General features: G+C 42.8%; 1 protein-coding gene across 2 annotated transcripts in view; it reads right to left on the reverse strand.

The window, feature by feature from the left end:
* The window catches only part of LOC124795320, a 485,179-nt gene that overhangs the window by 345,710 nt on the left and 115,025 nt on the right, over positions 1-24,444 (reverse strand). The window contains exon 1 of one of the 2 annotated variants that reach the window (XM_047259292.1): positions 12,054-12,158. The exons of the other annotated variant lie outside the window; for it this stretch is intronic. Within the exon in view, the coding sequence (XP_047115248.1) occupies positions 12,054-12,129 (76 nt within the window). The 5' untranslated portion in view covers positions 12,130-12,158. Of the gene's footprint in view, positions 1-12,053; positions 12,159-24,444 lie in introns of those variants that run through there. 2 annotated transcript variants of the gene reach the window in all.

The following is a 24,444-nucleotide window of genomic DNA, read 5'->3' on the forward strand; positions in this document are numbered from 1 at the left end:
CTTCATTACATGTTTTCTTCTCCCCAGACAGATGCCTTGGTCGCTACATCAGCGACGCTTTCGTGAAAGAGCATTTACATTATGATAGGTTGATTCCTTGATTTCTCCGAAAATTAGCGTTTGAAGACCACATTTATGATGATGAAAGATTCTCCATTTTCAATTGCCTTCCGATCCTGTCAGTTTTTAGTCGATTACGTGTCACGAACTTCAGGGGTTGTTTTCTCAAAACCAATGGGTAGCGAAGTGGGGGGGGGGTGATGAACCAAAATAGGTAAGATCATTTTATTTTTGGTGCTGTACAAGTGACCTGCCGAATATCATCGGAATCGGTTGGCAGTGTCAGACGCCTCCTCCTTGCGAGAGAACTTACACATAACGTCTCCAATTATATGTTGGATTTATTTCAGTGTATGCCATCCCCACACCTTTTCCCTCCCTACAGTACTTGTAAGTTATTCCCTGATGTCGTAATACAGTCCAACAATTTTGTTTTACACTTATCCCGTAGTCCGCCGTTTTTCTGCTAGTTACCTGCTCATTTTTTATCTTGCCTGTCCACGTAATTCTAACCGCTGTTCTGTAACCACATTTCGGAAGCACAGATTCTATTTTTTCTCTGAGCTTTTTTTTCGTATCTCGTGGCACAACTTCAAATTTATTGAAAGACAGTTTGATTTTTTACCTTGGATATGTTAAGACAACAGTCAAATATTTCACACGATTAGCTGACTTCTACTTTTGCTATTTTCAAGTGTTTAGACATAATCACGTAATTTTACAGTTATCGAGTATGGGTGTATGCAGTATATTTCTGTTCCTGACATACATTTTTCGGGTTTTCCTACTGACCATGATTCACTTGATTCCCTTCCAGACAATGTTGCACTTCAAACGTACTTCCTCAGAAATTTCTCAGATTAAAGTCTAAGACACCAGTATACTTATCTTAGCAGGAATTCCCATATTGTTGTGTTAGTCTGTTCCTTATGTTCTCCTTGGCCCGTTCATCGCTCGTTATTTTGCTTACAAGATAGCACAATTCCTTTACTTCGTCTGCTATATCGCTAATGTCATTACTACTACTCTCATTACGATAGTCTTTCTTCGGTATATTCTGAATACGTATTCTGTGCTCAGTAGACGATCGTTCCATTCCATTCGACAGGTCCTGTACTCCCTCCTCACCTTATCGGAGAACGCGATGTAATCAGCACATGTAGCCGTTTATATTATCTCACCCTGTATTAAATTACACTAATGAATCCTCACCGGCCGATGTGGCCGAGCGGTTCTAGGTGCTTCAGTCTGGAACCGCGCGACCGCTGCGGTCGCTGGTTCGAATCCTGCCTCGGGCATGGATGTGTGTGATGTCCTTAGGTTAGTTAGGTTAAAGTACTTCTAGGCTCTAGAGGACTGATGACCTCAGATGATAAGTCCCATAGGGCTCAGAGCCATTTGAACCAGTTTTGAATCTCCCTTTTATTTGCGTCATTGTTTCATCGGCGTAGAAGTTGAAGAGTAGGGTACAATAACGGCATCTTTATCTACGTTTTAATCCTGTTAATGTCTTCGTATTCCATTCTTATTGCTCTGTAAAGTTCATTTGCTACTGCGCGTTGCCGATTACCATCATAGTTCATACACATTTTTCTGTGTAATTAGGTCCTTTTCCAGTGTTTGACGATCTTGGCTTCCCCCCCTCCCCCCTCCCCCAAGTGCACAAATTCCATGAAAGGGATGTAATATCTGTTCATTTATCGGTCTTTAGTATCTTCTGGATTACGTGGATGATATTGTGCAAACGTGCAATGATATGTATCTACTCTCATCTTTTCTCTATCAGAATTGTACTAGCAGAATTTAAGCTGTAATGATGGACTCGTAAGAATAAATCCCGCAAATAATATGGGTCTGGGAGCGAGCACCGTTGCGGCACAGATCATTAACCGTTCAGCCCGTTTCAGATACAGATATGCTCACTAAAATCCTCGGTTACCACATGTGGTGCTCATAAACGTGCGGTTTGACAGTGAAATGAAACGTCATGTGGTGAGGGCCGCCCGTTGTGCAGACCTGTCGCCTGGTGCAAGCCTTTTCATTTGACGCCACATGGACTAGTTTCGTGTGACGAAAACAGCACAACAACCAGTCCCCGAGCGGAAAAGATCTCCGACCAAGCCGGGAATCGAACTCGGACCCCTCGGATAGCATTTTGCGACGCTGAATACTCTGCTATGGACAGAACTTTGACGGTGGTACGTGGCCATTGTAGAGAGTTACAGTATTCAGTCAGATCCACAACGTGACCTGTATCGCGATGAAGTCAGAATGTTAAGACGTATAAGGCGTCGAACGGGCGTGCAAGAACATGAAATAAAAACAAAGACGTGAACAATTAATTACTTAGACATACCATTGATTTCTTGTGCCACGATCACGCAGTATGAAAACGGAGACTTGTCATATGTGAAAGGCCCTCTCAGCTTCTAGTTAACAAAAACGCTTACTGTTAGAATGGAATGGATTAGGTACATAATAATAGATCAATGACTAGGATTGCAGAACTTCTCTTAATTTCTATATTACTAAACTTGGTAAGCTCCTCCAATGAAACAGATGAATCTTGCTAACCTGAATACGCTCCTACAGATTTGGGTGATTCCTCCAGAAACCTTAGCACTTTCGCTATATGACCATCTGCCCCTCATAAAGTGTATATGATCTGAATATAGACACTGTTCTAGTGAAACACTACTAAATAATAACAGTTTATACAGTCAATAGAACAATCACACACAGGTTGGCGGTCGCTGATGGGGGATACAGAATGGCTCACAATACAGTCCATCGACCGGTCACGTTCTTTAAACATCGTTCGTTACAGATGTTCTGAAACAAATTATTTTGAGTCTCACTCTGAAAACATTGAACACACGAAGTTTGGTTCGCACGTTTACCACATAACAGCATGCGTAGCTTCGATGAAGGTAATACGGTGGATGACGTACTTCCAACAAAGATTTGACTCAGTAACAAATTTATTATGAAACGTACGATCATATGAGTTGTCAAAGGAAGTTTTTGAGGATTTAGGATTTCTTGCCAGATGTACACAGGATTTCGGACACAAGTTAATTAAGACGTGTGCCAGAGGATTGTACTAGGACCCTTGCTGTTGATGTTGTGTTTCAATGACCTAGCAAGGAATGCAGAATGGAAACTTCAAAGTTTTTGCAGGTAATGCAACTTTCTATAAAGAAGTGACTGTGTGAAAGAATGCTGGACAAATAAGCAAGCCGATCTTGATAGTATTTAAAGTTATGTAATGAGTGGGAGCTTACTTTATGTCTAAAGAATTAAACATATGCACTTCAGCAAATGTTAGACAGTAGTATCGCATTACTCAAATATGAATGGGTCACAATTGAAATTCATTCCACTTAAACACGTTGGTGTAAAAATCGGGGGGGGGGGGGGGGAGGGGGTGTGTATTTAATGGAATGATAAACCTGCTCCTATAACGCAATGCGCTAGCTTGCGAGACAGGGAGTTGAGGCAAGCCAGGATCGAATCCACGCGACGGATTAACGTCGGTGTGCCGGTACATCGGCTAGCCTAAGTATGGTTTCCCATGCTCGTTTATGCAAATGCGGGGCTGCTACCCAAATTCCACCTCAGAAACACGAACAGTGAAAACAGTGTAACACAAAGAAGGAAGTTTACACGATTCACAGCCAGATGGTACGCAACAAGAAGTAGTTCCCGCACTGCAAGGGACAAACGCTAGTGAGAATAAAGAAGGAAATGGAACTATCACGTAAGCTCAGTCGTACTTGGTGCAGGTGGTAGCTACCGGTTCACTCGCTGGATAGTGGGTAAATCCAATAACTCTACGCAGGACATTAATCACATGGGCGTGTAATGTTAGAAAACTGCTGAAGTATGCGGGACCCTTGCAAGACACAATTAACAGGTGAAGAAACAAACAGTCTTGGTTTCAGACTTGTAGTTGTTATTTATTTACAAATGACACGTTTCACCTCATTCAGGCATCTTCAGACTGGCTCATACTAGATGGTGTTAGGCACATGGGGTACAGAGCATACAAAACAAAAAAGCACATAGTTGCCCTTGTCAAATGTTCAGGAACATTACGTAGTGTCCTTAGTGAGGCATACAATGTAGTCTAATAAATAAAAATAGGATCAGGCCTACATAAATCTTCACGGTAAATGATGACAGCCAAAATAGTTGCAGGATAAAGAGTTATTAAAATTATTGACCACGGTTTCGGCATATCTAAATATACCTTCATCATATTCATGTTGAATAAATGGAAATGATGTTTTAACTACTGACGACGCCTTTGGCACAGTTGTTTTATTAATCTCCATTGCAGGATGTAATTTTAGTGTATTTTACTTCTGATAAAGGTATCTTTAGATATAGCGAGACCGTGGTCAAGTATTTTAATAAATCTTTATCCTGCAACTATTTTGGCTGTCAACATTTACCATAAAGAATTTCAAAAGTTGCTGTTTCGGCCATGTTTAAAATCTTGCTACATAAATCTGTCACCGTGAAAACGAAATTATTTGCTGGAACATTTTATACGCTCGTTGTCCCGCGTGCCTGACACCATCTAACATTCGGCCAATATCAAGATGCCTGAATCAGGCGAAGCACCTCATTTGTAAATAAATAACAGTTAAAATACTGAAAACCGAGATTGTTTGTTTCTTCATGGTATATACTGGTTGCTGTGCCATCCCCTCCATGTGATGGGAAAAGTTTTTTTTTTTTTTTTTTTTTCAATTAACAGGAGATATTGAACATGTGGAAATGAAGGTGGCACGCAGGTCATAGGTTTTTTTCTTTTACTGCAAAACCAGAATGGATAGAGACTCGAAAGAAGGCACCCATCGTTCGAAAGCCTACTCAAAAACGTTCAACCACCAGCTTTGAATGAGCGAACTAAGATACGCTTTGTATCGCCTCCATGCTCTTCACATGTGTTTTGCAGTGATGCAGATGAAGAGTATATCAACATTTACTCCGTTGTTTTAATTAGTTCGAAGTTCGAAAATTAAAGAGTTGAATGCATACCACCTTAACGGAGCCTGAATAGACCATGCCAGATTTTTTTGCGGAATAGTTTCAAGCCCCGTCGGGAACGGACTATCGCATTACACAGGGGGCAAGTGCGTTTGAAACGCCGTCCTCCAGGGGAGAGGCGCGGGCGGCGAACATCGCCACGCAACGTGCTGTGCGCTGTGCGCGCGGCGGTTGCGTGCGTCGTATCAGATACCGGAAGGCAGCCCGCATCAGGATATTACAAGAGCGCCGGCCGGCAGGGGGGCCCGCGGCACGCAAACAGCAGCCGAGCAGCCGAGTGGAGGCGCCGCGGAGCCGGCTCAGCCACGTCTCCGGGCCGGGCGCGAGGCCCCGGCAACAGCGCGGTGTGTCAACAGCCGCTGCCGCTCGCAAACACGCCTCGCTCTCAGAAGAGGCTCTCTTACTTCAAACACCGTCTCTGACGAAACACACAGACGTCAACTGGAACCTTATTTACTTCGCCACAGGCACATGTATCAATTATTTGCATCCCTACCTGTCACACTGCTTCTGCCTCCGACGCTTTTCTTTATTAAATTACGAACGCCGGAAGGTTACTGCTGTCTACAGGGTTGGTAATAAAATCCAATGTTGATCAAACGTTTTTGTCAAGACACAAAACAGACTTTATAATGCGGCACCTTGGGCCACATATGTACGATCTTATTATTATATTTTAAGTAGGCGTTGCCCCTGAATACATTGTCTGAACGGTATTTCGCCTCACGTAAAGCTGTGAATATTTTTATGAACCTCATGATGCTAAGTCAACCGAAACTGTAAACAAAGAATTTTGCCAGAGGCTCAAGGTGATAATATTTAATTTTTCAGATCTCAGTATTAATAACCTACATAAATTAGTGTTATAAACCCCTATCAGACTAGATATATTAAGGCGCGATATGGTGGCCACCGGTCCCCAAGTACTGATTATTAAAAGTTGGCACCATCCGGAATACTTTGGATCCCTAGTTTAGTGCCGGCCGTGGAAGCCGAGCGGTTCTAGGCGATTCAGTCCGGAATCGCGGGACTGCTACGGTCGCAGGTTCGAATTCTGCCTCGGGCATAGATGTGTGTGATGTCTTTAAGTTAGTCAGGTTTAAGTAGTTCTAAGTTCTAGGGGACTGATGACCTCAGATGTTAAGTCCCATACCGCTCAGAGCCATTTCAACCATAGTTTAGTGTTTCAGAATGATGCCATTCTCAGCGACTCCAAATTTGTGACGCTGCAATTATCTGATGAAATGTTACGTTTTCCGTGTGAGGAGATGATTAATTTATTAATAAAAGTATTTGTACTTATATCTGAATGCATGATCACATGATTCCACATATTTACCAAATGTTTTGAATGGTTCAAATGATTTTAACCACTATGGGACTCAATATCTGAGGTCATCCCTAAACTTAGAACTGCTTACACCTAACTAACTTAAGGACATCACACACATCCATGCCCGAGGCAGGATTCGAACCTGCGACTGCAGCAGCAGCGCGGTATCGGACTGAAGCGCCTAGAACCGCTCGGCCACAACGGCCGACAAATGTTTTGATCGTCACTTTTCTTCTACTTATTGCGATGTATTACAACAGCTGTAGTTTATGTTCCTTGCTATAAATAGATCGCGTTTGAGTACCTGTATAATGCTCATACACGAACCCATGTTACATCCGTTTGAAATTTATGATATAGCAGATGATCGGTACAAATCGCGCACCCCTTTCAAATGTCAGTATTGGAAGACAACAATGAAACACTCCTCCTCTCACATTCATAATCTTTAATAAGCTCACGGAGAAGGTGACCAACTTCAACTAAAATTAAGCATATTTTAAAATATTATTGTCTCTGTAAGTATTTGTATTTGTTACTGGTTAAGAAAACTGTACTCATAAGAAGCTCTTAACGCTAATAGGCACTTCTGAATTCGGCTGTTAGCCATTAGAGGCACATTGTAACAAAACATGACCGCAGTTTGTCGACCATAGACAATTCGGACCATTGCTTGCATCTTTAGTTTTCGACATAGAGTAGGAGGATCTATCGAATCACCATTGTGTCTGCCCATGTCGAACAGGGATTGTTACGTGGCATTTGTGTAGTATTGATTGTTTGTGCAAAGAACGAATCTTAAATACAGACCTGTTGGCGCTATTTTGATAAGTTTATTCAATAATAACAGACATGTGAATAGCTGTTGCTACTATGGATGTCGATTAAATTACTATAGGTGGCAGTTAGGGTTATCAGAATAGTACGAGATACTTTAGGTGCTGAAAAATATCTAATCAGAGTGTAAAAGAGAGTTAACACATTCGGTTAATTTGCGTGAGTACACTGTGCTAGGTACATTCGTAGTGAGAAAGCATGTTCAGTCTGGAACCGTGCTACCGCTACGGTAGCAGGTTCGAATCTTGCCTCGGGCATGGATATGTGTGATGTCCTTAGGTTAGTTAGGTTTAAGTAGCTCTAAGTTATAGGGGACTGACGACCTCAGATGTTGAGTCCCATAGTGCTCAGAGTCATTTGAGAAAGTATGCTACCAATCACCACGTTGAATATATAAAAATTAAGATTTATATATAACACTCATTTCGTCCTCATTGTACACATCTGCAAGCCATTACGCGTATTTAAGAGTAGACACAAAGATATCGTGGAGAATGATTATGTACAACAAATATCTAGTTTTTCGTAAGGATAAACAAAAAGGAAAAAGGTGGTTCCAGAAAGTAAAAACAGAAGAATATCGCCCCCCTAAAAATATTACAGAGTGTGGTGAATCGCTGATTTTCTGCATGTCATAGCTCCTAGTTCGATGATCGTCGGCAGACTTTCAGTTCGGCGTGCTAGGAAGTTATTTCGAGAGACAGCCGCAGTATAATTTATTATGACAGGGTCCATACACGGTACGGTACAAAATTTAAGAAATGATGAGGCGGCTATTCCTTCTCTTCCCTTAAAAACAAATAAAAAAATAAAAAAGTAATAATAAAGTACGACATCTGAGCTGTCGCACCTCTCGCAAAGAAGCGAAAGGCTGTTGCAGTTATGTCTTAAAAGCTTCACGTATGCCAAGAAAATCGCAGATATCAAATGGAGATTGTTAAGATGCCTATAAATTACGTGTACTCAATCTGTAAGACGTCTGAGCCAGATATCCGTGCTAGCAGTGGAATGACATTCAAAATCCCCAGAACGCATATGGGCAAACATTACACCGTACCATATTCACGTGATGCTGGGTGCGTTGTACGTCAACGTTAAATATTGTGTTTTGCGGATCTGAATGCCCACTCCACATGTAATCCTACTGGAAGATGTTCATATCTTGAAGGTGCGGCAATAGCGTGGTGCTGCTGTTCCGTCACGGTTTGAGACCTTGGCCTGGGGCCAAAGAATGCGGCTACTCTTCGCGACCACCTGCAGAATTTTCTCAACGTCATAACCGTTATATTTGCCATAGACTGTTTACTTTATTGTAAGGTCTGCATTTATTCTACATTACTAGTCAATTTCGAGGCGCTGCGTATCCATATCACATGTAGGGCGCCCGTGAACGCGTGAAACCAATTCGTGTTCCGCGATGCTTTATTTTTGAGTATGGTGACACGACGTTATCGCTGTACAGTTAAATATAAAACTAGCCACAGGATACTGAAGTATATACTGAAGTAAAAGTTCAGATTCTGCCAGTAATATAAACTATGATGGACCAAGTATGATAATACACGTGAACCAAAAAATTTCGATAGTTAGAGGACCAAAGTGACTTCCCCTTTTCGCTTGGTATTCGCGTTTCTTTATCACTCCATTTCCAATGTCTCGGATTGTTCCACGGCATTATGAAATACAGGGAGAAGTGTTATTATCGTTTTACAGATGTCTTTTCTGAAAATGTACTGTCAAAGTCAATAGAAATTCTTAAGGGATATTCTTACTGGCCAAATTGACAATTTACCTTCTTCACAGTGCTATTTGAGGTTCTCTTGTATTCAAATTGGCGACTGGAGGTTAACACAATAATCGCTACGTCCAGAGACCTAAAGGTTTACAATCGTCTCTCAGTAAACTTCCTTTTTGTCGGCATTGTCGAGAATAATCTTACACACTAAGTTCATAATATAGTAGATGCTGTGGTGTACAACAAAGTTATTGTTTAACTACGAATTTGGGATTTAAATCAGTTTCTGTTAACGTCGAAAATCAAATTTTACTCAGGAGAGTGAATCTGTTTGTTGTATTTTGGTTTATTAACTAGGATACAGTATTTTATGGGTACGAGCGTCATAATGTGATCAATTACCAATATTACAGAAGAATATAATCGACTCCCATTCGCATCCACAAAAGTTTGTGTTAAATCTGAGTGCAAGTCAGAACATCAAAATGTCACTAATTCTGCTACCATATCGTTCCTGAATGTTCCACTTTCGCTGAGCATATGAGTATCCGTACGAGTCTCGATGGAGGGACTAGCAACAACGTTTAGAAGAACAATAATTCTGATGTCTTTCTTGACAATGGTGACATGAATTCCTGCCTCTTTCATCAAGGTCACATCCACTCCCTTACGAAATCCTTCTGCCACTGAGAAAATATTGATGCATCAACATTCTATTTATATCAGAAGTTTAACGGAGGAAAGCAATTTTCCTAAGTTACTTTGCGATATTTGGCCAGGAGAGCCTCTTTAAAACATTATTATAAATCTTTGCAAGAAACGATACACAAAATTTGGTAAATTCCGTGAACAGTGTATTAAACACGCCGTGTTTATTCACTAAATTGGTTATAATGCTCATCGACGTTGTGGTTTTCCACAAGGATCAAGACATAATGACAGCTAAAAAGAGGTGCATCGAAGCTTGCCTAAAACGTCGCAACCGCCACATGGCCAGCTCATGTAAGTTACACCATCTAGAGTTCCATTTAACATAGCAGCAAGCACGAAGCGGAAAGAGTAATTAAGGCAGCGGAATACTTAATGTATTGGATCTTCTGTAAATGAAAGTATCCTCCAGTACAAACGAACTTGAATGTTTTATTCCTTAGATCCTGTTAACAATCAACAGACTATCGCTCTCGTTTCTCCTTAAAATCCATCACTAAGTGCAAATTAACCTCAGCAAAAGCTCTCTTTTATGGCATTGTAATTTTTGCCTACAATGCGCTGCATGTCATTTGTTTTGGCGACTGTTAGATCAATTCTGTATTGTTATACTTGAATTTGTTTTTCTCGAAACAGGTTTTCAACAATCTAACCACAAAGTAAACCTCTCTCTTTGTTTGTCAAGGCGTTTGGGCTAACCTTCTATTGGTGGAAATACGCGCAAACAGTTTCACCAACATAAAAATGTTAGCGTTCACTGGAGTATGCCTTTGATTATAGAAAACACTACTTAGTCATGATAAGGAAGCCGTTAACTATGTAATATTGACCGTAGTAACATGTCAAGACCTACTAATGACTACGTATCGTAAATTTCTAAATAATTCCTCACTAGTGCGCGTATGTGCATCTCAGAACTTACCACTGTCCTCTGGCACACTCACAATCCAGCGACGTTGTAATGCAGTGTGGTCACGGTATCAGTGAAATTCTCCTTCCTAGTTACCGCACGGAGCAAAAAACTACAGGAAACTTTCTAGATGTATATTTCATGAAACGTATATTACGTTCGTCGTCACGGTACCCAGTACGCTGAAGTTTAGTAATGTCCTTAAACTTCTGCAGAAGTTGCATCGTCCCTCACGAAAGGAAGGTCAATCATACAGCAACTATTTCGTGACTTTCGCTCTCGTGTGGACCTGCAGAAAGTACTTTTGTCTGGCTTTGGACAGCTATGAAAACTTCATGCACATAAGATTATGTGGCTCCGCTATTATCGTCACAGAGGAGAGTAAAATCAATTTACACAGTTTTCAAGATCCTGTAGGGTATATGCATTTCGTCCCCCTAGCGATGCCGTAGTTCTCTCCGTTAATTCACCCAATATCTATCTTTCTTTTTCCAAATATTTCAAAGTGCAAGATTGGTGGAGGAGCGTTATGACGATATGCTGTTCTTAAAAACGATTAAAGTTTCCTTATAAGGCCGTTACTTTTTCAAAATGAAGTGGACATAGCGAATTTACTCAGGAGAGCGAATCTGTTTATTGTATTTTGGTTTATTAACAAGGGTACAATGTTTTATGGGCACGAGCGTCGTAATGACACCAATTACCTACCTCGTAGAAGAACATAAGCGACTTTATTCGCATCCGCAAAAGTTTTTGTTGGTGAAACTTTATTTAGTTTGAACGAGATTCTCACGAAATCCTCAGCCAACTCAGATGAGTGACGCTGAAAGAAAGATGCTTTTCAGAAAGAAGCAGTAAACAAATTACTTCCTACAATTTTTATCTGCATTGTCAGTAAAATTTGAAAATTTAACATATGCACAAGGTCACCCTCCGCTAATACGCCAGGAAGAGAGGATAATCATCCTGATGGTTTGCATACCCTTCACCACACACAATGGAGTGGGTATAATTAGATATGTGTGTAATTGAAGTGTGGTTAACGGTGTCTTCAGCAATATGAATTAAGCAACATTTCGGAGGATGTAGGAAAGTGGTGAAGTAAGCTGATACTGCATATAACTACTTGGCAGCATTTAAATTGCTTTCTTCTTCTTTCCAAATAATTTGACTGTGCCGTAAGTATGTAGGTGAAAGACAGCATCGGTTGGTCAACACTGGTTTACTCGTAGTACGATCGTATAGATGATCTCAACTGGTAACTCCGAAGACAGAAGGTGTATCAGTTGCCAGCGACTAGCAGATCACGCATTTATGGAATGTGATGGCTGGCGTTCAGTGTTATCGTCTGAGCGGCGGGAAATGCCGAAAGCCGGCGATTTACACCCTCCGTGGCGTTCCTGCAGACTCACCGGCGTGTATGAGGCACGCGGCGGCGAGCAGCGGCGCCAGCAGCAGCCGCGGACCACGCTGGAGGCGGCGGTGCATGCGACCGGCGGCGGAAGCGTCGGGGGCGGAGGCAGAGTCGGAGGCGGCTGTCAGGGGCGGCCGCTGCGTGCCTGCGACCATCGCGCTCCCATGTCGCGCAACGACTGCCGCCTGCGAGGGCGCGTCTCTGCCACCAGCAGCTCGCGGCACGCGCCGCCACCTCCCACTGCGCATGCGCGCGCTGTCGAGCCGCCACTGGTCACCCCCTCCCTTACCACCCTCCAAGCGCAGTGCCGGGAAGGCACAGGTACTGTTCCCGTGTAAGGTAGAAACAGGAATAGGGATACTGTATGACTCCCAATGCCCTTTTTTTCTTTCTTGGTAATTTGCCATATTACATTATCGGAAGGAAACATGTAACTGAAATGGAATTCAGTCTAGAGAACAAAACCTTAAGTGCTGGTAGAGCACTTGCCCGCGAAAGGCAAAGGTCCCGAGTTCGAGTCTCGGCCCGGCACACAGTTTTAATCTGCCAGGAAGTTTCATATCAGCGCACACTTCGCCGCAGAGTGAAAAATCACATTGTGGAAAGTTGTCATCAATCATAAGTTTGGTTTCAACCCCACATCACTATCTATGACCCTACTGGAGGAGGTAAGAAATTGCCTTCCTCCAGCATTTGAAAAGACATAGCTAACCAGTTATTAGGGAACATACAGATTCACATATACCGCAACTCGACATTTTTCAGGTGAACAAATGCTCTCAAAACTGATAAAAGTGTTGCATAAAAACCGAAATTAGAAGGTTCTTCATCTTCTTCTTCTGTACATGTGGTAAGGGCCTTATCGACCATACGCCTTCTCTATGAGCCTCTTCCACTTCTGCCTGTCCAATGCGCTGTTTGTCCAGTTGCTGTTGCTGTTCATCCTAGTTGTGTCCTCCCAAATGTTATTCCACCATCTGATTCTAAGTCTTCCTCTCCCTCTCGTTCCATCAATTGTTATGCTGAATGCCATTCCAGGTAGTCTATTCTCTGTCATTCTTGCTATAAGGCCTGCCCAGTTCAACCTTCTCCTCTTGAGCACTTCGACGATGTTACGGTGTTTGTACAGCCCTCTTAATTCTTGATTTCTTCTTATTCTACATTCAGTGTTATTTTCGTCGCACAGATCCTAAAATTTTCCTTAGTACTTTTCTTTCGAATATTAACAGCTTCTCTTCATCTTTCTTTCTTAATATTAATGTTTCACATCCATATAACATTACAGGTATAATGGTCGATTGGTATAAGCGGATTTAAAGATACGGCTAAGTGATCTTTTTCTTAGAATTTTGATCAAACTAAAATGTGTCTTGTTTGTGCCGGCCGCTGTGGCCGAGCGGTTCTAGGCGCTTCAGTCCAGAACCGCGCTGCTGCTACGGTCGCAGGTTCGAATCCTGCCTCGGGCGTGGATGTGTGTGATGTCCTTAGCTTAGGTTTAAGTAGTTCTAAGTCTAGGGGACTGATGACCTGAGATAGTGCTTAGAACCATTTTGGTTGTCTTGTTTGCTGTTCATAAACGGGCATCTATTTCTGTATGTGTTCTGTTGTTATTACCAAAAAGATGTCCTAGTTACTTGAAGTGGTCAACAGTCTTGAAATGGAATCCATCTACAGTCAGAGGTGCATCTTCTCTGGTTTTCTTACTTATGGGCAGGTATTGGGAGGTTCACAGAACTTAATTCTAACGTCGATAATTGAATTCCGCGTGAAAGCAACACGAGGCGCAATCAGAGCTCCCCACATATGAAATCGAAGAAAGTCTCGTATGCTCCCGTGTAATCGCTCTCTATGTGAATTGTATGCGATTGCATGAAGCATCAACAACGCGTAAGCTCAAGAACGCATTTTGCAGTACCTGGAGAAAACTACTAGGTCTGTCGTCAAATATCGAGCAGGAAAACTAAGTTAACATCTCAGCAGAAAACCTCAAAACACATTTTTAAACAATAAATCCAAATGAGCAATTGGCGCCCTGCAGATCGAGAAACATTGCTATCTGTGAGTCTGCGAGGAAAGTTATCGGTTGGCAGAACAGAATCATGCTGAAGTACGACAAATAAAGTAGCCTGGAAGAAATTTATCAGAATAAGCGACCGATTTTGAAATTATCCTCATGAGAAATGTCTGGAGACCACATGGTGCAACAAAGTATCGCTCCAATTACGCTTTGTGATTCTCCGCTCCGTCGCTCAACAATACAGACTTTAAGATTGTGTAAAATATCGTGTTACGAATCCTCCAAAGAACAACACGTACCGTGACGAGCGCGTGACCGGCCGCACAAGGCCGGAAACGAAGGATCAGTCGAGAAGCAGTTAAAGAATATTAATTCCTTTAAAGGAACACACCGCCATTTGACTGCTTTATGGTTTATTTCAGCACAACCCAGTTTTCGACCTTCTATGTCATTTTCAAGTATCTGGTTTTATGTCTTTAACATACCGGTTGATCAAAAAGTCGGTATAAATTTGAAAACTTTATAAACCGCGGAATAATGTAGAGGTAAAAATTTACACACATGCTTGGAATGACGTGAGGTTTTATTAGAACCAAAAGAAAAACAAAGTTCACAAAATGTCCGACAGATGGCGCTGGACAGCAAAACGTCAGTGACTGCGCATGACAATCGTGTATAAAAGGAGCTGTAATGACAGAGAGAATCCATTCGCGCGCCGGAGATCATCGCCATCTGTGTGTTGTGTGTGTGCCTCGATTAGTGTTTAGTGTTCTGTGACCGTCACTCATCAACTGTTCACGTGTGCCGTCGCCGTCATCCGTGTTCTGTGCGCCATGTCACCAAGTGTTTCCTGTTTTTTCGAGTCCAGCGTGAACGGCTTCATGTTTATTGTTTTTTAAATCTCCTTTTTTTGCCCGCCGTTTTTACTGTAGTGTCTCTATCACCCATATGTCTTGTTATTGTTCCGCTTAAGGCTGAAGAGCAGCGTACTATGCTGCTGACAGCCCGCCTGTATCAGGTAATGAAAATTACAATAAAGGAAAAAAAAAAAATAAACAGAGAGAATCAAATGCGTCAGCAGTCGCAGCATGTTGACGTTACCTGAAAAGGCGCTTTTAGTGAAGCTGTATTATCAGAATGGGGAATGTGCTAGTTCAGCGTTACGATCCTATCGCCATAGGAAAGGGATTCGAACGGGTAAAGGTCCGTTGACAAACGCAGCTGTGGAGAGAATGATTTCGAAGTTCGAAGCCACGGGTTGTTTAGTCGATAGACTCCGTAGTGGCCGACCGAGCACAAGGCGTAATGCTGATGAGACAGTTCAGGAAGAAATGGAGACCGTAGCGGGTTCGTCTATGCAGTGCTCGTGCAGTCGCACGTCGCACCGGCATTCCATACACTACTGTTTGGTTGGCACTTAGGCATACCCTCCAATGATATCCGTACAAAATCCGTCGGCATCATGAACTGTTACCTAGCGAATTAGTGAAGCGAAGGGCTTTTGCTGTGTGGGCGTTTCAAAAGATGGTGGAAGATGAAGATTGGTTGCGTGCTGTGGACCGACGATGCTCATTTCACGCTCCGAGGGTCTGTCAACGCCCACAACTGCAGAATTTGGGCTACCGAAAATCCTAGAACTGTCGTGGAAACTTCACTGCGCGACGAGAAAGTCATGGTATGGGTTGGATTTAGCACATCTACCGTTGTCAGGCCTTTTTCTTCGAGGAAATGCGTGATTCTGGTTTTGTAAGTGCTACCGTGACGGGTGAGAGGTACGCCGATATGTTACAGAATCGCATCATCCCCAGCCTGGCTGATACACACCTGCTGGAACTCCGGCCATCCTGATTTAGGTTATCCGTGATTTCCCTAAATCCCTCAAGACAAATGCCGAGATGGTTCCCTTGAAAGGACACGGCCGCCCTCCTTCCCCGTCCTTCCCTAATCATTAGGTTAGTTAGGTTTAATTAGTTCTAAGTTCTAGGCGACTGAAAACCTCAGAAGTCGCATAGTGCACAGAGCCATCTGAACCGGATCTATGGCCTAGTAGGCTAGTCACTTGGCCAGCGAACAAGCTGGTATCTGAACCATTGTTTTCGACCGTAGGCACAGGAGTGTGAGGTGCTGATCAGCTAACGAAACCCCTGAGCACCGCAATTGCATGGTATTCTGGAACGCCTTCTTGGAAGAAGACGGCGTCTTGGCTACAGGCACAACCCGCGCCATGCTGCGGTAAAATTTAAACGTTGGTAACTTCGGACCAATCCAATAATGACGCTCGACATAGAATGCCCTTTCGGTCGTCTGGCGATCGCGAAGCGCCAGCCAGCCATGCGGTAAGGTTTAATGAAGTCTGCCATCCCCCTTACTGTTGCCTAAACGTAGTTCTCAAGGTTCAGTATAATCTCTCCTAAGTGTTCTCTATGTAAACATGTGTAGTTACATTTCAATGCTTTTTCTATAGGTCGTTCCGGTAATGTCTTCAAGTCAGTGGAACCTGTCCTCCGTAAAGAGTAATTTTTTCTGAACTTATTGCAGAATATATCACTACGTTTTATTTTCTAAATCTTTAACTATGTAGTGTTGCGATTACTACCACCTTTCTCTACTATCTACTCAATTCAGTGGCTCTCTGCAAGTAGTGTCGTATTCAATTCCTTCCCACTAACCGATACCGGGTAGGGTATTAACGTAAGGTCTCGACGGCCTATCAGTATGCATCTAGCTTGCTAACTAGGGAAGCTCTTCTGATCTATGTAGTGTGGCGTTGAGTGCAGATGACGTAGCGCAATTGCTGTAGCAAAGCTGCATGTAACACACACGCGGCCTTCGGTGTATTATTTGTCGAAGCGGGACTAGTGCGAAGACAGCATATATCGCCACCTAGTATAGCACATTTACCATTCACGTTCACACTGCAAAGTATTGTGGTTTGTGAGTGGTAAAAGAAATTTGAGGTTTTGATGTGCTCCAACACTGAGCCAACAGTGACGCTAGCTGAACAAACATACAGAAACGATTATCATCCCACATTATGGTCACAGAGTGTTTCCTAGCATTCACCCATCACTCTGTAAATAGCATTTCTTCCCTAAAGCCACACGCATATCACCATCATAGCAACCTTCTCTCTAGAAGCTGAAATGCCACAGCCAAATCAATGGCAAATCTCTTCTCCGCTCGTTCTTTTCAGACAATTATATGATCGCTCACGGAACTTACTGGCCTGCTGATATGCCCCTTATCTCTGACGACACGTAATGCCAGTTGCTATCCCGTTTTACTTTGTGTTCATGAGATGAGTGTGGCATGAGATGAGTGTCGCATGACTGGCCATCCTGTTCACACGAAATTGTAGTTTTATGTGACCATTTTTCTGGTCGCCGGTTCGAATCCTGCCTCGGGCATGGATGTGTCTGATGTCCTTAGGTTAGTTAGATTTCAGTAGTTATAAGTTCTAGGGGATTGATGACATCGGATGTGAAGTCCCATATTGCTCAGAGCCTTTTGAACTATTTGAACCATTTTTCTGTTGTCTTAATGGCTTACTGGTAAAAATCTGATGGTAGTGTCTTCCGAGTTTGTTCACACTTTGGACATCAATTCCGAGTGTTGCTACTTGTAGACGCATTTTCGTAGACTTGAAACAATTTAATATAATCTTTAGATCAGGGCCAGTCACGGCGTACCAAACTTTACGTGTGCACCACGTGTGGGCTTCGGACTGGCCAAGGCCCGGCCTGTCACTCGGGTTTGCTCGGTCCTTATCGGAAGTACCCGAAACAGCGCAACATTTGTTTTTGTTTTGCGGCGCGGCAGTTTTCCCTCGGCGTAACTCTCAGTGTTTGACAGAATCGTGCCGTCAGCGTTGTCTAACATTCGCTTTTTTGTTTGTGGTGTGAAGGACGTTTGCAGGTCCAATGACTGTCTGCACGAAAAGAGGCAGTCTAGCGATCTACCACCGCAGTCCTCTACAATACTGAGACCCTCTGTCTCTTCAGTTGAAAGCGCCCTGTGCATACGTCGATGTTGCTTTCTGAACTACAGTGTTACTGCAGTTTTAATAACAAATCTTTTTACATTTAATAAGCTTGTAAAAGTGCTACAATACTTTGATCAACATTCTTGAGTGAAAGACCTTTATTTAGATTGTGAAATTAAGTAACTCAAGATTACCTGGTAACATATGTACAAAACTTTATAAAATGGTCAATGTCTATCCGTACGCGGACAGTTTGTCCGAGATAAAAATTATGTCCTTAGTACGTCAAAAATAATTAATAATACTGAAATTTTTTGTTGTTGTGACCTATGTTGTTGAGAAATACAAAATGTAAAACTAAATATTATGTATGCAGTGCGACTGCACTGCCATTTAAATCCAGCTCGTCAGCAATTTGAAGTGAGACTGAGCGCTTTGGCACTTATGCCCGGACACTGCCCGCGAGACAATATCTTGGCCAGCCCTGCTTTAGATCGTATCGTATATACCTGCCAGGACAATAGCTTATGGTAAATATGAGCTTCCATTCGCGCGAGGAGAACATAATTTGGACTGCAATATCACTGAAGTAAACGTACGAGTAATTTTGCAAAATTTGGTATCCTAAAAACCAGTTAGGCGCGGAAAACTACTAAATGAGAGTAAATTGGCACTATATTCGTTTGATTACGCGCCATCTGAGGCGCCTTGCCACGGTTCGCGCTGCACGCCCCGTCGGAGGTTCGAGTCCTCCCTCGGGCATGGGTGTGTGTGTTGTCCTTAGCGTAGGTTACTCTAAGTTAGATTATGTAGTGTGCAAGCCTAGGAACCGATGATCTCAGCAGTCTGATGCCATAGGAACTTACCCCAAATTTGCAATTTTTCGTCCGATTATGAAGTAGCGTTACAAAGGTGTGGTTACTATCATAACAGTTTCCAGCGGCTGCATCGGGAACATGAAAAAACAGTGGCTAGCAAAATGTATGGACCTATCTTAGGTGACGATATACATACAGCAGCGCACAAATTGTTTCTAGTTGTGGGTGGTATCTTCAAAGACCATAACGCCTTCATGGACACGAGAGAAAATATCTATTGTTCAATAATCTGAACATGGCTGCACTTCAGCAACTATTTGATGTAAGTAAGCAGCCAACAGTTGCAAGGTAAGGTGGTTTCATTCAATATTAGACTATGTTTGTGCCCGTTGTAAACCTTTCTTCTTCAGAAACTTGCTATGATGAGCACGAGGTTGAAGTAGAACGACTTCCGTCGTCTCCACATATGCTGAAACTTGATATTAGTATATTGACGGGCATTTTGCTGCCTTTCACACGCCCGTCACGAACGCTATTACTTGAATGTCGCTGTTGTTTGGCTTTTTTATCCATTCCTGCACACAAAAAATTAACGCGATATACGTCACGTTATACACAAGCGTTTGGTCGTAGCATTAATGTAATCTCAAATAGGGTCCCAATGAAACTTAAACAAGAGTTCATTGGCACTTGATTCTATGCTGTTACCGTAACGGTCGGGAACAACTGAACAAATCGGTCTTTAACAAAAGTCGTCTTGAGTCATTTTTCTTTTTCTTGACTCTTCCTTCTCTCTCTTTCCTCAGCGGTCCTACAGATGTCGCCGCATCCCACATCTCTCGCCAAACGCCTAAATCTCACCATTTTTCTCATTCTCTTCTGTTCCTCTTCTTTCTGTCCCTTCTTGGACACTCCATATCCACGTTTTTCCTCGTCTTCCAATTCTTCTCCTTCGAGGAAGTTACTATGATAGTGCTTTCTTTAGTCACCTGTCTTCATCTAGACTTTTGACGTGTCCTAACCATCTTAGCTGCCTTGCTCCTGTTCTGTCCGTTATATTATAATGGGTTTACGTCCTTTCTCTTACTTCCTCATGTCTTATGCCTTCAAGTTGGGAAATTGTACATGCTCCTCTCAAGTGGTCCGTATCTACAGCTCTAAGTCTCTTGTTATTTCTTTCTGTGAGTTCCGAACGTTTACTTCCATAACGCATCTGTGTATTCACATACTAACTTTTAAACTCATTTTGGAGGACCAAAGCTGCATAATCTATACAGAATTCTGAAGGACTACAGTGAGCTGCTAACTTTAATTGAGCTGTAGTTTTAGGTCCACACTGTGACGTGTGTTTGACTGCTACTACAAAATGATATCTGAATTAAGATATTTCGATAGCACTTTACACATAATGACATACGTATTTACAGCTCAAGTTCCATGTACTTGTTAGGTGTAGTTTTAAATATTTTTAATAAATTTATAAATATCTTTCAGGGACATTCAGAAGTAATTTTATACATTCAGTGATTATGGTGTCTTTACGTAAGAGGCGAAAGAACTTTTAATATCGAAAAACAAGTATACGTACAAGATTGATTTGGAAAGCGAAAATAATTATGAAATACGGAACTCTTGAGTTGAGGAATAGAAAAACGATAAAAATTATATGCTAACAGAAGTAAACTGCAGCAGAAACCATCGTAGTGTAAATTAACCGGCTCGGTAACTGATTCATTGTAATTCTTTTTACTTTGAGTTAGTAAGATAACATACTGACGTAAGTGTTTGCCCAACTAGTGGGCTGACGTAACAATTCCATAGTTCGTGAGTGAAAGTGAACTCTACTGCCGGGACTAGGAATGCTACGGATAAAATTGAACTTCCATGATCAGATACCAAAATTGCTCCAAACTCTCTCTCTTTCTCTCTCTCTCTCTCTCTCTCTCTCTCTCTCTCTCTCTCTATATATATATATATATATATATATATATATATATATATATATATATATATATATATAGTACTGGGCACAACCGTGGGACCGGTAAATAAAATAAAAAATCTTACTTCAATGAACAACGAAAATGCATAACTATCTAAAGGAATATGAAAAAAATTGCCTTCCAGACACACGTCTCGAACCCTGAACCCAAAGTGGTAAAGAAACGCGTCATGTCCACACCGACGTGAATACTTTCCTTGGATTGGAATGATCAGGTGCGACAGACCGTCAGGCTCAGCTGTTGCAAGTGCGACATCTGGTGACGTCACAGGTTTAACGTTTGTCATCCATTTTTTGTTTATTTCCCGACATTGGCGACCACAAGTGTCTTAAAGAACTTGTCTCAGCGTGATTTATCTCGTTTCAGAGGTTTTTAAAAGTTAATAAGCATCACCCTGTATGTCTAACGCCAGATGCAGTGTACGATAATCCTTCGATGTGACTACCAATACTAAGCCTTACCTAAAGTACAACAGTGGAATCTTGTTGGTGGTTGGAAAGGGTGTCATTCGCATGGAGTAAGGAAAGCAAGGTTCAGCGCAGTGCAAGATCGGCAGTGGCTGTAGGGAGTGCGTGTGTCGGATGAGATGTGAATTGGCCGTACTTAGTGGAAACAGAGATCGAGAACAAGGTGCCATAAAAACCGCCACACGCGGACTTCAGCACCTTCATTGTAGAGTGCCGTCGCGAATTCGTACTCTTTCTCCTATGTTCCGACTGCTACATCTTTAGAACAAATTTTAAGTTCCTAATAAATTATTAACGTATAAACTTACGTTCTTTTGTCTCTTTTGGAACAAAATAAATTTCAGTATTAGGCCACGTAATTATAAAAAACTAAAATAACGTCCATCGGCCTCTTTCGGTAGCTGTTTCCACACCCATGTAATTATGTACCCGGAATTTTACACTACTGGCCATTAAAATTGCTACACCACGAAGATGACGTGCTACAGACGTGAAATTTAACCGACAGGAAGAAGATGCCGTGATATGCAAATGAGTAGATTTTCAGAGCATTCACATAAGGTTGGCGCCGGCGGCGACACCTGCAACGTGATGACATGAGGAAAGTTAACCAACCGATTTCTCATATACAAACGATAAATAGTTGACAGGCGTTGCCTGGTGAAACGTTGTTGTGATGCCTCGTGCAAGGAGGAGAAATGCGTACCATTACGTTTCCGACTTTGATAAAGGTCGGATTGTAGCCTCTCGCGATTGTGGTTTATCGTATCGCGACATTGCTGCTCGCGTTGATCGAGATCCGATGACTGTTAGCAGAATATGGAATCGGTGGGTTCAGGAGGGTAATACGGAACGCCGTACTGTATTCCAAAGGCCTCGTATCACTAGCAGCGAGATGACAGGTATCGTATCCGCATGGCTGTAACGGATCGTGCAGCCACGTCTCGATCCCTGAGTAAACATATGGGGACGTTTGCAAGACAACATTCATCTGCACCAACAGTTCGGCGACGTTTGCAGCAGCATGGAGTACCAGCTCGGAGACCTAGTCTGCGGTTACCCTTGACGCTGCATCACAGACAGGAGAGCCAGTGATGTACTCAACGACGAACCTGGGTGCACGAATGGAAAACGTCATTTTTTCGGATGAATCTAGGTTCTGTGCACAGAACCATGATGGTCTCATTCGTGTTTGGCAGCATCGCGGTGAACGGACATTGGAAGTGTGTATTCATCATCACCATACTGGCGTATTACCCGGCGTGATGGTACGGGGTGCCATTGGTTACACGTCTCGGTCACCTCTTGTTCGCATTGGCGACACTTTGAACAGTGGACGTTACATTTCAGATGTGTTACGACCCGTGGCTCTACCCTACAATCGATCCCTGCGAAACCCTACATTTCAGCAGGATAATGCACTACCGCATGTTGCAGGTCCTGTACGGGGCTTTCTGGATACAGAAAATGTTTGACTGCTGCCCTGGTCAGAACATTCTCCAGATCTCTCTCCAACTGAAAACGTGTGGTCAATGGTGGCCGAGCAACTGGCTCGTCACAATACGCCAGTCACTACTCTTGATGAACTGTGGTATCGTGTTGAAGCTGTACCTGTACACGTGATCCAAGCTCTTTTTGACTCAATGCCCAGGCGTATCAAGGCCGTACGTACGGCCGGAGGTGGTTGTCCTGGGTACTGATTTCTCAGGATCTATGCACTCGAATTGAGTGAAAATGCAATCACATGCCAGTTCTAGTATAATATATTTGTCTAATGAATACCCGTGTATCATCTGCATTTCTTCTTGGTGTAGCAATTTTAATGGCCAATAGTGTATTACAAACAGTGGAAGACAGATACATGAAATGTATTTGTAATTGCGAATATAGACAATCATCAGCTGTATAATGGAATGCCACCGACCGAGGTGCGGCAGTGGTTAGCACCGTGGACTCACACTCTGGAGGACGACGGTTCAAACCGGCGTCGGGAAATGCAGATTAAGGTTTTCCGTGAATTCTCTAAATCCCTCCAAATGCTGGGATGGTTCCTCTGAAACGGTCCTGCCGATTTCCTTTCCCATCCTTGACACGGTCCAGCCTTGTGCTCCAATAACTTAGACGTCGACAGGTCATTAAACCCAGATATCCTTCATTCCTTCTTCTGTAATGGAATGGTGACAATGAAAGTTTCTTGCCGGACTGGACAGATTTCCCACTTATCGTTAGCGGTCGCCTTACCATTAGGCTACGCGAGTGCAACTCACAGTCAGACCAAACTTACGTATGACGTCAACCACGCGTCTACAACCCGCACACGTACATTCTTTAAGTATATTTCCGTACGTGGGAGATATTGTAATTGAAAGTCGCTTGCTCAGAGTCGGCGAATAAATACGAGACTAGAGTGCCTGTGTTGTTCAGAAGTACGATGCATGCGTGTCAGAGGGAACAATTGCATCAACAAAGGCACTGCAATATGGCAGTTAATGAGATTGTCGGAACGTATGCGAGGATTCCAGCGGACCCGCGGACTGTTGGATTCTGGACCCGTATCATTTCATGCTGCTGTGGCGGATACTCTAATAGTTGCAGAAAATTTAATTTTATATGTGTTTAATCGCGTGGCTTTCCACAGATGCTTGCTAAGTATCAATATAAGAGCTATTTCCTATGTTGAGCATAATTTGAATGATAGCAGTCATCTGCAGTGTTTGTACGCAATGGACTGGCGTTTTGCCCCACGTTATGTCACATCTCTTCCAAATGGCTAAACATATATCGTATTCAAAAGTACAAAAGGGAAGTCTGCCACTGTTATTGCAATAGCGACACTGATGTGATATCGAGATTGCGAAATGTCGGGGAAAATGTCTTCTTGTAGATACGGACGTAGGGGGCGTTGGTTGCATAAACATGCACCGACACAAAGCCAACACGAGAGGGAGGCGTGCCAAGAAAATAAGACGCGCGCTTATCCCCTCGGGAGGGCAGGAGGAGGTCGCGGATCAGATAGGAGGACGTAGGACGGCGCGTTTCAATAAAGCTGACGGGCCAGAGGATCACGCGAGCGGTAATTTAACAAGTCGCCGCTGGCGCCGC

Source organism: Schistocerca piceifrons, chromosome 4 (genome assembly GCF_021461385.2).
Source record: "Schistocerca piceifrons isolate TAMUIC-IGC-003096 chromosome 4, iqSchPice1.1, whole genome shotgun sequence".
NCBI classification, from domain to species: domain Eukaryota; kingdom Metazoa; phylum Arthropoda; class Insecta; order Orthoptera; family Acrididae; genus Schistocerca; species Schistocerca piceifrons.